Source organism: Myxine glutinosa, chromosome 10 (assembly GCF_964187855.1).
Source record: "Myxine glutinosa chromosome 10, kmMyxGlut1.1, whole genome shotgun sequence".
Classification (NCBI taxonomy): Eukaryota; Metazoa; Chordata; class Myxini; order Myxiniformes; family Myxinidae; genus Myxine; species Myxine glutinosa.
Genome location: NC_136270.1, coordinates 10060914 through 10075637, shown reverse-complemented (window position 1 = coordinate 10075637; position 14724 = coordinate 10060914). Strand labels below are relative to the sequence as shown.

Genomic DNA, 14724 nt, shown 5'->3' with positions numbered 1-14724 from the left:
CTCTTTGACCATATTGATGCCAATCGTGTATAACCATGGACATCGATAATTATCATTGCTTTTGGAAATGCCTGCTCCACATCCAAAATGGTCAGCTTACATTTCGGTGGAATAACGATTAAGGCATACATTCTGGATCATTGAAGAGTAAACTATACATTCTTAAATCTCAGTTTCCTTTGACTGTCTAAATATTCCACCAACCAGAACTCCACAACCCTGTAATAATTTACCTTTGTAATCTCCGTCCATGATTTTGTCGCTGGTACAATACTGCAGACACATGAATCCTGAAAAGTTTTTTGATATGAGTGCAAGATTTTCATTTTCGAATTGCAACATGCGCATCCAATAGTCTTCTTAAGCTTGGAATAGTGTAATCGATACAATTTTAGATAACAAATGGCGACTTTCAAAAGGAGTCGGCCACCAATCGGCTGCCAGTCAGTACCCCGGACAAAGATAAAGTTACAATTTTTATCTGCACCAAATTTGGTGGTGTGATGGTTCGAAAGTCCGCTCTGAGTCTGGGAGTCCGACGGTTGACAATCATTCTTCTTCCTTTTCTTCCCTTTATGAGGGGTTAGGTGCAACATTACCAAGCTTCTGCCCTGCCTTGACCACGATACTCCTCCACTCCCCTATGTCCTCAGCCAACTCTCTACACTCTCCAATTACCTCACCTTCCTGATATCCCTCTTCACACAATCCTCCCATCTCAACCATGGTCTACCTCCTTTCCTCCTACCTTATCTCCTCAACCTATCCCCTCTCTTTGCCCTTCTCTCTTCGCCAATCCGCACCAAGTGCCCAGCCCATCTCAGCCGGCATGTCACCAATCTCCCTATCAATCTCATCTGCACACCAATCTCCTCCCTCAGTTCATCCATCCTCCTTCTATCCACTCTCTTCACTCCTGCGATCCTTCACGCCCAGTTGGTCTCACAGACCTGCAACAAATGTTGGTGTCTCTCTGTCTGTACCACCATTTTGAGGCCACAAATGTAGGCCGGCATCACACAAGACAACAAAGCTTTCCCATTCCAAACGCTTAAAATAATGGCACGTGCTGCTTCCTTGCTTCATGCTTATCATTGCAAAGGATAGAGCACGGACAATAACGCTCAGAAGGCAATGGCAAACCACTCATGACAACCCTTGCCAAGAAACTGCTTTGACAGCACCGAAGCTCTGCAAAGAGTAGAGCACATCGAAATCAAAATGTTACCTGCAGAGGCAATTCATCAGCTTCAACAATAAAACCAGCAGAGCAAATTTGTATGGTGGTCAAAGATGCATTCGATGGAATAAAACCGAATGTAATGTCTGCCAATGCAACACAAGAACTTCCCGTGACCTTGTTGACCCAATTACACCTCCGAGTGTCCATGTTTCTTACACTATTGTGAATCACACACGATCCATCACCCTGACAGCTTCATTTTCTTACAGCCTTGCAGGACTTCCCTTAATTGACCTGGAAATGGTAAGGAATGTGCAGCGTGGCAGAAGCACGTTGAAGATGTGCAGCGGTCAATGCTAAAAGGTGCATGTGCCCACCGCGGGAGCGTGCGACCTCTCCAAAGATTCATCACGCATTCCGCTTTTCCCATCGGTGAAGAAGGAGCGATTTTGGAAATGAGTAACCTCCATGACCACTGCAGCTGCGGCCTAAAATATTAATAAGCTAATGCGTACCCCTGCCATTTGAAAATTCCTCCTATGAAAGCTGCATCACCAACAAGATGTATGTGCGATTCTTCTTTGTCACACACACAACCTGTCCAACAAGTTTCGTCCAAATCCATCCATAACTTTTTGAGATATCCCGCTATGTATCATTTTTGGCCATATCTCCCAATGGTGAAGAATCATAAAAAAATTAAATAATTCCCATATCCGAATCCATATTCAGATCTTCACCAAAATCGAATCGAATCTTCCTCGTCACACACACAACATGTCCACAAAGTTTCGTCCAAATCCGTCCGTAACTTTTTGAAATATCCTGCTATGTATCGTTTTTGGCCCTACCTCACAATGGTGAAGAATCACTTAAACACAGGGTGAAAGTATTGGGTTTACCCAAACTCAGTGTTGGCCAATTCATGGCATGAAAAAGGGAGGAACACGTGCACGTTGTTGGTCTTGTTTCGTATGTAGCCTGCGGCTATGCTGCATGCATCATTTTTCTGGAAGCTCAGCTGTGCCACCGATGCAGTGCCCCCTGTTACCAGTCACATGGTACTCATTTTGCGGACCTCAGAAGGATGACAGGCTGAGTCAACCCACTTGGTGTTTATTAAACGGACCGACCCAAGAACTCAAACTCAAGACCCTTAGATCTCAAGCAAGCCACCTTACCTGTTAAGCCAACAGCAGGCTTAAAATAGGTATGCATTTACAATGGCATACCTCTTTATGATTAAGGCCCGGTAAGGGGGGGGGGGGGGGGGGGGGAAGGGATACCAATGCATAATTACAACAGTCCAACTTAAAATAACACATAATCACCGACTAAAATGTGATAATTAATGGTGTAAAAATGTGCCATTGTTTTAAAAGGACAAAATGATGACAACAAACGTGAAAACTGCTATAATTACCAGTAAATGAACCCAGGTATGGCCCGATTGTACTATAGCTGGAAATTAATAGGAGCTGCATTTCCACAATGAGCGGGGAAAAGGGCAAGACCGGTATGGTTCATTTTAAAGTCCAACGCAGTGTTTCGAAACAAGCAAATCCAAATGGTCGTTTTGTGGAATTGTACAGTTTACTTTGGAGGAACCGTCTCAGGTGCAACAGGTAAGTTAAGAGGGGGTTTAGGTGAGGTTTTGGGATTCTTTCCATATGGCAGCCACCTCGTGGATACAGGGCAGTGGAGGAGTTCATGGAGAAGGAATGGAAAAATAATATCCATAATCATAATAAGCCATGGGAAGAAACGATTCAATAAATAAATAAATTAATAACTCCGGAGCACAAATCTCACAACTTGGTGTCCACATGGAACAAAGTATTACACCTGCAAGCACCTACACCTTACCCGTGTATGAAAAAAAAATGAAGGATTCGAACATCGAAATAGCATCATGAAGCTAATTATGCACAGGTGTGCAAGGTCAGTTGCTTGGTGCGTAAATACCGCTCGACAACGAACGGCACGAAATGTACCTGCATCTTTGCAGCGTATACTTGAATGAAGCTTTCAGCCCTAATTTTTCCCACTTTAAGCTACACAGACTCATTTCGTGAGCAATGGCGGGAAAATAGGAAGGAGCAGAGAGGCAAGCAATCTGATCAAGCAGATGCTTTCACAGCCTCAAGGAGAGAAAAATATATATATGAAGACGCTCAACGTGACGTGGGCCCTTTGTGACGTCACTTGTTTGTACCGGTCGAAAAGCCATCCACAAAGTTGTGGACGGATTCGAACGACATTTGGCAGAGATGTAGCGGATGTGACAAGGACGAAATGACTAGATTTTGGTGAAGATCCGGATCCGGCTACTAGAATTTTTAAAGTGATTCTTCACCATTGGGAGATCGGGCCAAAAACGATACATAGCAGGATATCTCAAAAAGTTGTGGACGGATTTGGACGAAACTTGGTGGACCGGTTGGGTGTTTGACAAGGAAGAATCGATTCGATTTTGGTGAAGATCTGAATATGGATTAGGATATGAGAATTATTTAATTTTCTAAGTGATTCTTCACCATTGAGTGACATGGCCAACCAGGTGGAGGTATGCTCGCTACTGAGTGCCGTTCTAGTTTTTTTTAAAGGCTTTCACATCAGCCCGGTTTATCGAAAAAACATCTTCAATCAGCAAAGACTCTCATGCTCGTCGCTTTTCTCCCGCTTAATGGCTCAATTGAAGATCATCATTAAGTGCTTCCAATGAGTTTCCAGCAGCACTTTGAGGCCTCTTAGCCCCTTTAACACGAGCGTATAAATAGCTCGTAGCCCTGGATTAGCAACGTGTTTCGGATGATCATTACGTGGCCCGTTCAGGGCAAATTTGCTGTTAATTCTCTTTTGTCGAACGTTCGTACGCAGCGATCACCGGGACATTCAGACGAGCGTCCGAAATGAGAGACAAATCTTTTTTTTTGTCCTTCAGTACTCCCAGGTCGCATTTTACCGGCGACGAGTTGCAGTTCCGACGTCATTGTGCGTTTGAACATCGCGACTCAAGATCAAGCGTCAGTGGGATGTAACGCACAGTCGGTGCGACGGTGAAGGTTCAATGTTGCGCCGCACGTTCCCCCTTTGTTCCCAGGTGGGAGAAGCGCACCTGCCGTCCGTTTACCCGGCGTTTGATGAACTTCACAAGCGCGGGTGTTATGCGTCGATTGAAGTGAGTGTTGCAGTACAGTGTGCCGTGGTAGGTGCTCGGAAAGGTAGGAGCGATCGTAAATGGAAGACACGGAGATGAAGGTAAAACACGGGAATAACGGCGCTCGCATTCCCAAAACGCGCAACTCGACCCCCCCAGCTCCCACTTTCCCCTTAACCTGCCCCCCTTCAATCCCGCGAGTCTCAAGTCGTGGTTTTGCTTCCCGCGCTCGCACATACCTTTGCGGTGAGGTAGGGCGGGTAGTAGTACGCGGTGTACTGCGGGTACATTGGCAGAAGCTCACGACCGTTGCCCATGAAGGCAGCAGTGGGAAACGTTCGCTGCCTCGGGCTGCTGCGCGTTTCCTGCCCTGCCCGGCCCGTCTTTACCTCCGCCTCCTTTACCCGCCCTCCTCCGTGATCCCCCCCACCCCCCACCCCATCACATCCAAGTCCTTGGCTGCTTCCATCGCAACTCGCCACCTTCCACCCCCGAAGCGCCACACCCATCCTCACTCAGCCATTGAAGACTTCCACAGTTCGACCTGGAAGCGTTTGGTCGAACCAAGGTGAGATCCACCGGGACAGGACACACAGAGCCTCACCTTTGTCCTTTATCTTGAGTGCCACCTCGAGATGGATTCGTGTGCCAACTACCCTTCAGTCTGGATTACCACGGCGACATCTCCAAAAATTCCCATGACCCAGTCTTTAGACACTCTGGCTCTCTCTCATTTCAACAGGTCAATTATATAAGTGAAAAATGTAACTCAGCTGATGATTCCACTCAATTAATTATATATACATATATATATATATATATACCGTATATGTATATATATGTATATATATATACGAGCTCAGTTCGCGTCGTTATAGAGGAACGGGCTTGTTTTAGCTGAGGATAATTACTGTACCTGAGTTGCTGTGTTGTCATGATTTAAACCAATCATAATACAAACAATTATTTTGCACAAATTTATTTGTAGTGTTTGTGATATTACATTTTATAAGCAATTGAAGTTGAGAATTTAAGTCCAAAAAATTAAATAAAAAATAAAAATAAAAAATAAAGAAACATTAAAAAAAAAAATTCAAACACAATACCCTTATGACATACACACAGGAGAGATAGGTGCATACCAGAAGTTTGGTATGATTTCACAAATTTTGAGGGAATAGTTCAATGACAAGATAGACACTGCACAGTTATATATATATACATATATATATACATATATATATACATATATATATATATATATATATACATATATATATACATATATATATACATATATATATACATATATATATACATATATATATATATATATATAAATATAAAAATAAGAAACAGGAAGTAAATTCCTGCGTGGGGCTAGTGTGAAAAAATTCTGACTCAACCCGGGACTCGAACCCAGGAACATCACTTATGCGATGGCAGCCCACTGAGCTATTGAGTCTCCGGGATATCCTCAGGGATTTCTCACACGAACACTGTGAGCTTTATAATGGCCGATGTCTTACGTGCCTGCTAGACAGATCCCGGATGTGAGTGCTTGTATGTGTATGAAAGTGCATTGAAGATGAACTCATCTAACAATTTTAGAAACAGGAAGTAAATTCCTGCGTGGGGCTATTGTGAAAGAATTCTGACTCAACCCAGGACTCAAGCCCAGGAACGTCATCACTTACGCGGTGACAGCCCACTGAGCTATTGGGTCTCTGGGATATCCTCAGAGATTTCTCACACTAACACTGCGAGCTTAATGATGGCCGATGTCTTACGTGTCTGCTTGGCAGACCCCGGATGTGGGTTATATATATATATACATATATATATTGTTGCGAATATGGAATTTGGCCTCCATATCCGCTTGTAAATATTCCCCTATTTTCTCCAATACTCCCCAACTTTCCCCGATCCCCCATTCCCTAGTCCCATTGCATGTAAATAACAATCAGTAGAGCCGACCTTCCCCTTATTCCCCCATTAAATGTCGTGCCCAGGTCCACCGCACCACACGTAGACAACTTTCGGACATCTTCCTAGTTATTCTTAATCTATGTCAGTTAAGGCCTCGTTTCCATTAATTATGACTCTTCGTTGCACCAGAATGTGATTATATGGCATCAGTAGTGAGTTTAGGACCTTTCCCATACCTCCTCCCATCTTCTTCCCCAAACAACAACAATAACAACAACTACAACAACAATTACAACTACAACTACGACTACAACAACAGAGGGGCGGGGAGTGTGCGTCCTCACACCGGCTCGGTTACCCGCCATGACCATACGCTCCACGGCGTTACCCCGAAGGGGCTGGCTGTCAGCTCCTCGTCAGGGGCGGAGCCAGTAACCCCCCCACGCACCCAATGAGAAGCAACGTGCCGATTCCACGAGGCGGAGCTAACGAGCCGAGGGCGTGTCACTCCCCGCCGGATATACGCGGCCCCGCGCCGGATGTGACGTCAGATGCGCCCCCAGCCTGGAGAGAGAAGTCGCCACCCCTCGAGCGCTGCAATACCTCCACCGCATCTCTTAAACTGGACCGTACGTGATCCTGCCCTGAGCCCAGGTGCACCTGGAGCGATCGCTACCCGCTTTCGTTGCAATCAAACCCCGTGTGAGTGAGCCTTGTCCCGTTTATTTGTCGTCTGTTGGGGTTAATATAAGTGTGTTTAAGTGCCCACCTTCCTATGTTTCCCTCTTGTCCCTGTAATCTAAACCTTCCGCATTATTGTAATAACAACCTTTGAGAACCGTATCCCTGGTGTCGTGTCGTATTAATTCCAGCCGTGTGTCTTCTTTTTCCTTCATTGGTCTAGCATAGCGCGATTAGTCAACGTTCGGGCACAATCGGGTAACTTGTGCAGACGTGGTCATACCATAAAACCGCTCGGTAAATAACATCCAAGCCACGTCTGTAACAATTGGTGTCGAGGAGTGGAATTCGAACCCGGGACTAAATTAGTTAGGCCCAAATTTTGGGAGGGAAAATCGAGCCGGAGCGCGTACGGCGCTCGACCGAATCGATTCGGAGCGCGTTTCCCGCGCGAAATTATAACGGCGAAATTTCAATTTGTTTTACGAAAATAAAAAATAAAAACCGAATTTTGAAAGTCGCGCTATGGCGGATCAAGACAGCTGGGGTCCGGTAAAGGAGAGTGAGGTAGGGTCGATCCAGGACCAAAATGAGGGACAGGAGGAGAGCGAAGCAGTGAGGGCGGCAGGTTCGCAAAATAGCGCCGTCACGCACGAAGAAGCGGGCGCGCAAAATGGCGCCTCGCTGGTCACCGTGCCCGCGACCGAAGTAGCGCCGCTGGGAAGATTGGAACTTTTTTTTATACAAATGACGGCCCTTATGGAAAAGAATAGTGAGCGATTGGAAAACCAAATGGGGGTAATGGGGAACCGGATGGATGCTCAGGGTGAGCGATTGGAGGGCCAAATGAGGGGTACCGGTGAGGGATTAGAAAAGAAATTTGAGGGGTTAGACAACGGGATAAAAGAAGTAAAGAATGGGTTAACGGGGGTAGAAAACAGAATGGCCGCTCAAGAGAATCAGATAGAGGGAGTGAAACATGGGTTAACGGGGGTAGAAAACAGAATGGCCGCTCAAGAGAATCAAATAGAGGGAGTGAAAAATGGGTTAGAGGGGTTAGAAAACAGAATGGAAGGCAAATTGAGGGACATGAGGGACCAAGCGGAAAGGGAAGTTAACCAAATGGGGCAGCAGATAGAGGGGGTCAGAATGGGGGTAGAAACCAAACTGGATGCTCACAGGGAGGAAATGGAGCAGATGAGGGTGGCATCTGGGCAGGAGATGCAAGTGATGGGAGAGGAGATCAGAAGAGGAGTGAGTGAGGAGGTCGGAGGAGTGCGCGAGGAGGTGAGGCACTGTAAGGAGCGCATGGAGAAAGAGGTGAGAAAGGGGACTGTAAAATTGCAAGGTGGCATAGAGGAGTTGACGCTGGGAGTAGAACAACTGACAGTGGGACAAAAGGAGTTGGGGGACCAGGTAAAGAAGAACACTGCGGTATTAGGAGGGTTAAAAGTGACACAGAAAGAACTAAAAGACGACTTGATAGCGACAAAGAGGGAATGTCAGATGGTACGTGAGGGACTGACAACGAGGCTGGACGAGGTGATAGAGGTTATGGAGACGAAGGACCGGCAGGTGAGGACGCACATGGAAACCGTCAAGGTAGCCTTAGAGGATGAGCTTGAGGAGACGTACCGGGGAATAAAAGAGGTGAAGCACAAATTAGAAGAAGTGGAAGAAGGGATGAGCGAAATTAAGAAGCGACGGAGAGGGGATAAGAAAGAGATAAAAGAGGAGATAAAAGAATTGGTCCAAAGTCTGTGTTTGGATCGTGATGATGTGCTCATTAACCGGATGAGGGATTCGCAGGTGATGGAGGAGAAGCGAAGAGGAAGAGGACCCGGTGTAAGTGGTGACCAATATGGTCGTGCGTATGATGCGCCAGGGGATTTAATAAGCTTGGGGGTCGAAATAGACCCGGGTGTTCGTGAGAGGCCACTGGTGAAGTGTGTGACAGGTCTGGTGTGCGAAAGAGGAGGTGTGCGAGAAAGTCCGACTCTGGGGTGTGTGAGGAAAAAGTGTGTGCCAAGGAGTGAGGGTGTTGGCGAGAATGAGTCGGTCGTAGCGCGTGTGCGAGGGAGCACATGGAAGCGTGCTGTGGTGAGTGTTACAGAGGGTGTGACGGGAGAGTGTGCGCGAGGAAGGTGTGTGACGGACAGGTGCATGGGGAAAGAGTGCGCTGTCAAAGGCAAGGAAGAATGCACACCTGTGGTGAGTGTTACAGAGGGTGTAACTGGAGAGTGTGCGCGAGAAAGGTGTGTGACGGACAGGTGCATGGGGAAAGAGTGCGCTGTCAGAAGAAAGGAAGAGTGTCCACCTGTGGTGAGTGTTACAGAGGGTGTAACGGGAGAGTGTGCGCGAGAAAGGTGTGTGACGGACAGGTGCATGAGGAAAGAGTGCGCTGTCAAGAGTAAGGGTGAGTGCGTTGTCACGAGTGGAGGTGAGAGTAGTGAGAGTAGTGAGAGTGACAAGGAGCGTGAGTTGGTTGTGACAGGTGAGCGAGGATGTACACCTGGGATGGAAGGATGCACACCTGGAATGGTGGAGCGTGAGTGGGAATGCACGCTGGAGTTGGTGGTGAGGCACGTGGTTGGGTGTGCGAATGAGAGCACACCTGTGATTGTCACAGAGGAGGTGACCGAGGAGGGGGTGCGAAGCGGTGTATTGGTGAGGTGTGCGAGCAACGAATGTGTGCCAAAGTGTTCGGTGGTCAGGTGTGTGACCAAGGCTGTGAGTGGAATGAGGGTACCTGGGTGTGTAAGGAAAGGTACGAGGAGCATGGGCACGGCTGGATGTGTGAGTAAGGAACGGGCTGCGGGGTGTAAGCGTCCAGGTGAAGCATCGACGTTAGACGGGATAGAGTTTAGAACGACTTATAGCCGAATCGGGCCCTCGGTGCGTGCTGGGCCTCGCTTTGAACGGCCGCGTCCAGGCTCCACTAGGCGGAGCTGGCAGCCCGATAGAAAGGGTCGTCATGGCGACCACCTTTTGTTGAGGCATTCCGGCAGGTCGAGATCGGGACATTGGATGGCTCCACGCCGAGGTGATGCGTGGGATCTCGGCCCGGGTAAGCCCCCGTCCCTGCACCGAGTGCCGGACGCATCCAGCCGCTGGCACAAAACAACCAGCATCCATTGCTTGGCTTTACGAAGCCGGGCTTTGGACAGGGATTGGCGCACCGAGAGGTATTAGTGAGTAGACTGGGTGATGAGGTTAGTGTTTTGGACCCAAAATTAGAGAAAAGCAAAATTAGATGATTGGCAGATGATGGGCAGTGATTGGCAAATTTTTAATTTGTTGAAATTTGATGTGCAAAATTGGTAGTGAGAGACCCCCGATGTGGTGGGATGGCAAATCCACCATCCTTCCCATGTGGGGCAAAGGAGCTATAGTTTATGGGGTGTATGGCAGTGAAAACTAGCCCGGGTGGGTTAGGATATTGTGTGTAGGGATCTAGAGAAGATGACCTTAGGTAACGTTAAGGTTAGTTAGTGACTGATACCTGTAGTGGGGACGCAGGTAGATTAGTGTGGATTATAATGACGAGGGAGCGCAATAGTTAAAGGGACGACTGGGAAGCGCAAGTTTCAGAAGGGAGTAGTTAGCTGAGATGATGCTGTGTGTGTGAGGATTGAACAAGTGTGATTGCACAGGTGTGCAACTGGACAGGTGTGTGGAGCAGTGTATGAGTAGTGAGTGTTGTGGATCAGCGCGAATGCGCTTGGGGAGAGAAGGGTGCAGGTGGCACCAGGTGTGAGAGCACAGGTGTGCAGGTACAGGTGTGTGGAGAGAGTTGGAGTGAGTGGTACGGAGTGGTGTGCATGGTGCGAAGGTGTGGATGGGGGAAGAGTGGACCCCTTTCACGAGCACCCGGGGCGGGTAGTGTAAGTGTTAGGTAGAGGGTGCAGGTAAATTGTGGTTGAATATTGGCATTTGTGGTGCGGTTGCAGAATGGTGTTGTGAATGGGTGCATTAGTGTTGTGGAAATGGCTGGGCGTGTAGCCTGTTAGTGTGTGTAGTTGGTTGGGCACTCCACCACTGTGAGGATGTCGGCCAGGTGAGGCCGCAGGTGGGCTCTGGGAGCCGGTAGTTGTGAGTGGGTGCCTGAGGATCCCGGGTGTGGATCGGGCAGCCCAGTGCCAGAGAGGGCACGGAGTGGGGAGAGAGCCAGAGGGCCTTCCCCTGGTAGTTAGGTTAGGGTAAGGAGCAGGTAAGCTCGGAGGCAACTGCAGTGGTGGAGGTGTGCAGGTGGGTAGACCCACTGGGGGAGGTACACGTCGCAGCCCAGAAATTGTACGAGGGCACCGGGAGATGAATCGGGGGAGTGAGACCCCAAATTGAAGAGCACCACAGTTTGGCCAATGGGAATTGGTTTTTAGAACCCATAGTGTAAGAGGGCCAATGGTTTGGCCGGAGAGAGACCCCGGGTAGTGTAAAGTTGTTAAAGTCATTTAGGAAATAGTTAGGATTGATGAACCTGTCGCACCATACGCAGCCACTTACCTGTGGTGATGATGATGACTCCACACCTGTGTTTTCTTTGTTTGTGTTGCAGAAATGAGAATTGCTGTTGGATTTGTGAGACGCATCACGACGTGGATGAGACATTGGGGTGATTCCATCTCTCCCTCCCTAGGAGGGACTGATGATGAATTGGTGATGGCAAATTTTGATGTTGAGTTGGAGATGGCAAATTTTGATGAGAGTTGAAAATGGCAAATTTGATTGGTTAGGAGGGAGAGAAGACGAATTTGGTTTATGGGAGGAACGGGGAAGACCGTAGGGATGTTTGTCGATTTGTAAAGTAGATGTTTATGGGTAGTGTTGTGTTTTGTGGATGCAGTAAGGGGTAAGGGAGGGGCCATGTAGGTTACCTGGTGGGGGGGGGCGTACGATAGGAACGTACCTGTCTCACCTGGTTCCCATGTGCCCCCAGTGTGCATCACCTTACATTGCGTGCACTTTTGCGCCCTTACCACCTTACTCACTTGTTTCTTCTTTTGTCTCCCACCTCCGAGGATCTGGCTTTGGGGTAGAGAGAGAGGAGAGAGAGGTGCTGGCTGCGCAGTTGTGGGCCTGCACTTTCGCTGTTTGCTGCCGGGATCGATACACCATATGGACCGCAATGTTTGTGGCCACCCACAATGGACCGCGGTTCGTTTGCGGCCAAGCACCACCCGGGGATGGACCTATGGGTCAACGTGGCACCTATGCCATACAGGTGAACCACTTTTAGTTACCACCAAGTGCACCACAAGAAGAGCAAGAGACACCTGCAGGGTTAGGGGTTGTCGAATTTATTTTTATACCAATGAACAATGGTGACTGCACCGGATGGTGCTGACTGTGTGGTGGGGTGGTGCTTTTGATGCTGGGAAAGGGTGCTCTGCACGTTATTAAAGGCCGTCGGCCACAGAGCACTCGTGGGTTGGTGTATCGATGCTGGCAAGCGCGCTCTCTCTATGCATAACATCTGCATGTGTTCCTCCAAAGACAGGTCCTGGATCGTAGTGTAAATAGCAGCGTAGTCTTGTAAATAATGCTCCCTACCGGCTGTATGTTTAGTTTGCGAATTCTTTCCGGATTCGGTTATCCTGTGGGTGTGTTTCTGTGAGGAGAAGGGTGCAACGTCGCAGGGGGACATATTTACTCATTTGTGAATATCTGTAAAACTGTCGCACTCAGGGTAGAGTTAATAGTAGAGGGAACTACATTGCGTGCCACACTAAAGTAGGTAAAAATTTATCGGGTCGGGACGCCCCGAGGGTAGAGAAGGGTGCAATGTTGCGAATATGGAATTTGGCCTCCATATCCGCTTGTAAATATTCCCCTATTTTCTCCAATACTCCCCAACTTTCCCCGATCCCCCATTCCCTAGTCCCATTGCATGTAAATAACAATCAGTAGAGCCGACCTTCCCCTTATTCCCCCATTAAATGTCGTGCCCAGGTCCACCGCACCACACGTAGACAACTTTCGGACATCTTCTTAGTTATTCTTAATCTATGTCAGTTAAGGCCTCGTTTCCATTAATTATGACTCTTCGTTGCACCAGAATGTGATTATATGGCATCAGTAGTGAGTTTAGGACCTTTCCCATACCTCCTCCCATCTTCTTCCCCAAACAACAACAATAACAACAACTACAACAACAATTACAACTACAACTACGACTACAAAAACAGAGGGGCGGGGAGTGTGCGTCCTCACACCGGCTCGGTTACCCGCCATGACCATACGCTCCACGGCGTTACCCCGAAGGGGCTGGCTGTCAGCTCCTCGTCAGGGGCGGAGCCAGTAACCCCCCCACGCACCCAATGAGAAGCAACGTGCCGATTCCACGAGGCGGAGCTAACGAGCCGAGGGCGTGTCACTCCCCGCCGGATATACGCGGCCCCGCGCCGGATGTGACGTCAGATGCGCCCCCAGCCTGGAGAGAGAAGTCGCCACCCCTCGAGCGCTGCAATACCTCCACCGCATCTCTTAAACTGGACCGTACGTGATCCTGCCCTGAGCCCAGGTGCACCTGGAGCGATCGCTACCCGCTTTCGTTGCAATCAAACCCCGTGTGAGTGAGCCTTGTCCCGTTTATTTGTCGTCTGTTGGGGTTAATATAAGTGTGTTTAAGTGCCCACTTTCCTATGTTTCCCTCTTGTCCCTGTAATCTAAACCTTCCGCATTATTGTAATAACAACCTTTGAGAACCGTATCCCTGGTGTCGTGTCGTATTAATTCCAGCCGTGTGTCTTCTTTTTCCTTCATTGGTCTAGCATAGCGCGATTCGTCAACGTTCGGGCACAATCGGGTAACTTGTGCAGACGTGGTCATACCATAAAACCGCTCGGTACATAACATCCAAGCCACGTCTGTAACAATATATATATACATATATATATATATATACATATATACATATATACATATATATATATATATATATATATATATATATATATATATATATATATATATATATATATATATATATATATATATATATATATATATACTTGCTTGGCTCGCCTCGCTGTGCTCGCCTCACCACGCGTCGTTACTGAGGAACGGGCTTATTTTAGCTGAGGATAATGACTGTACCTCAGTTGTTGTGTTGTCATGATTTATACCAATCATAATACAAACAAATATTTTGCACAAATTTATTTGTAGTGTTTGTGATATTACATTTTTATAAGCAATTTCAGTTGAAGATTAAGGTTGAAAAAATATATAAAATTCAAAAAGGAACCCCTCAGCACATACATACGGGAGGGGTAGGTGCAGACTGGAAGTTTGGGACGATTACACGTCACCACCAAGTAATTCAAAAAACACCTCACCATCACGTAATCCAAAACACCTCACCACCACGTGATTTAAAAACACCTCACCACCACGACATTTAAAAACATCTCACCACCCCATAATTCAAAATACCTCACCATCACATGATTCAAAACCACCACCACGTTATTAAAAACACTTCACAACCACAGAAACGTTCAGGGAGTAGTTCAGTGACAACAGACACTGCCCAGATATGTAGATATCTTACTATAATTCACCAAATGTCCATCCGTCTGTCTGTCTGTTCGAAGGTACCGTAAAAACTGCTGAACCGATCTCAACGATATTTTGGGTGGATAATCCTGGGATCTCCAGGAGTAAAATAGGCTATTTAGTTTTCCCAATTTTAGCTTTAGTCTCCAGCATTCTCAGGTTTGGACTCATGCATAACATTCGCGTTCGCATAACGTTCATTGCTCTCATTGTG

At 47.5% G+C, this 14724-nt stretch overlaps 1 protein-coding gene across 3 annotated transcripts in view; it reads right to left on the bottom strand.

Annotated features, from left to right (window-relative positions):
• The window catches only part of LOC137434244 (RNA-binding motif, single-stranded-interacting protein 3), a 561728-nt gene extending 556989 nt beyond the window's left edge, over nucleotides 1-4739 (bottom strand). For all 3 annotated transcript variants that reach the window (XM_068127062.2, XM_068127063.2, XM_068127064.2), the window contains exon 1: nucleotides 4583-4739. In XM_068127062.2, the coding sequence (XP_067983163.1) occupies nucleotides 4583-4660 (78 nt within the window). In that variant the 5' untranslated portion in view covers nucleotides 4661-4739. The remainder of the gene's footprint in view (nucleotides 1-4582) is intronic.
• Between the last annotated feature and the right edge of the window lie 9985 nt (nucleotides 4740-14724).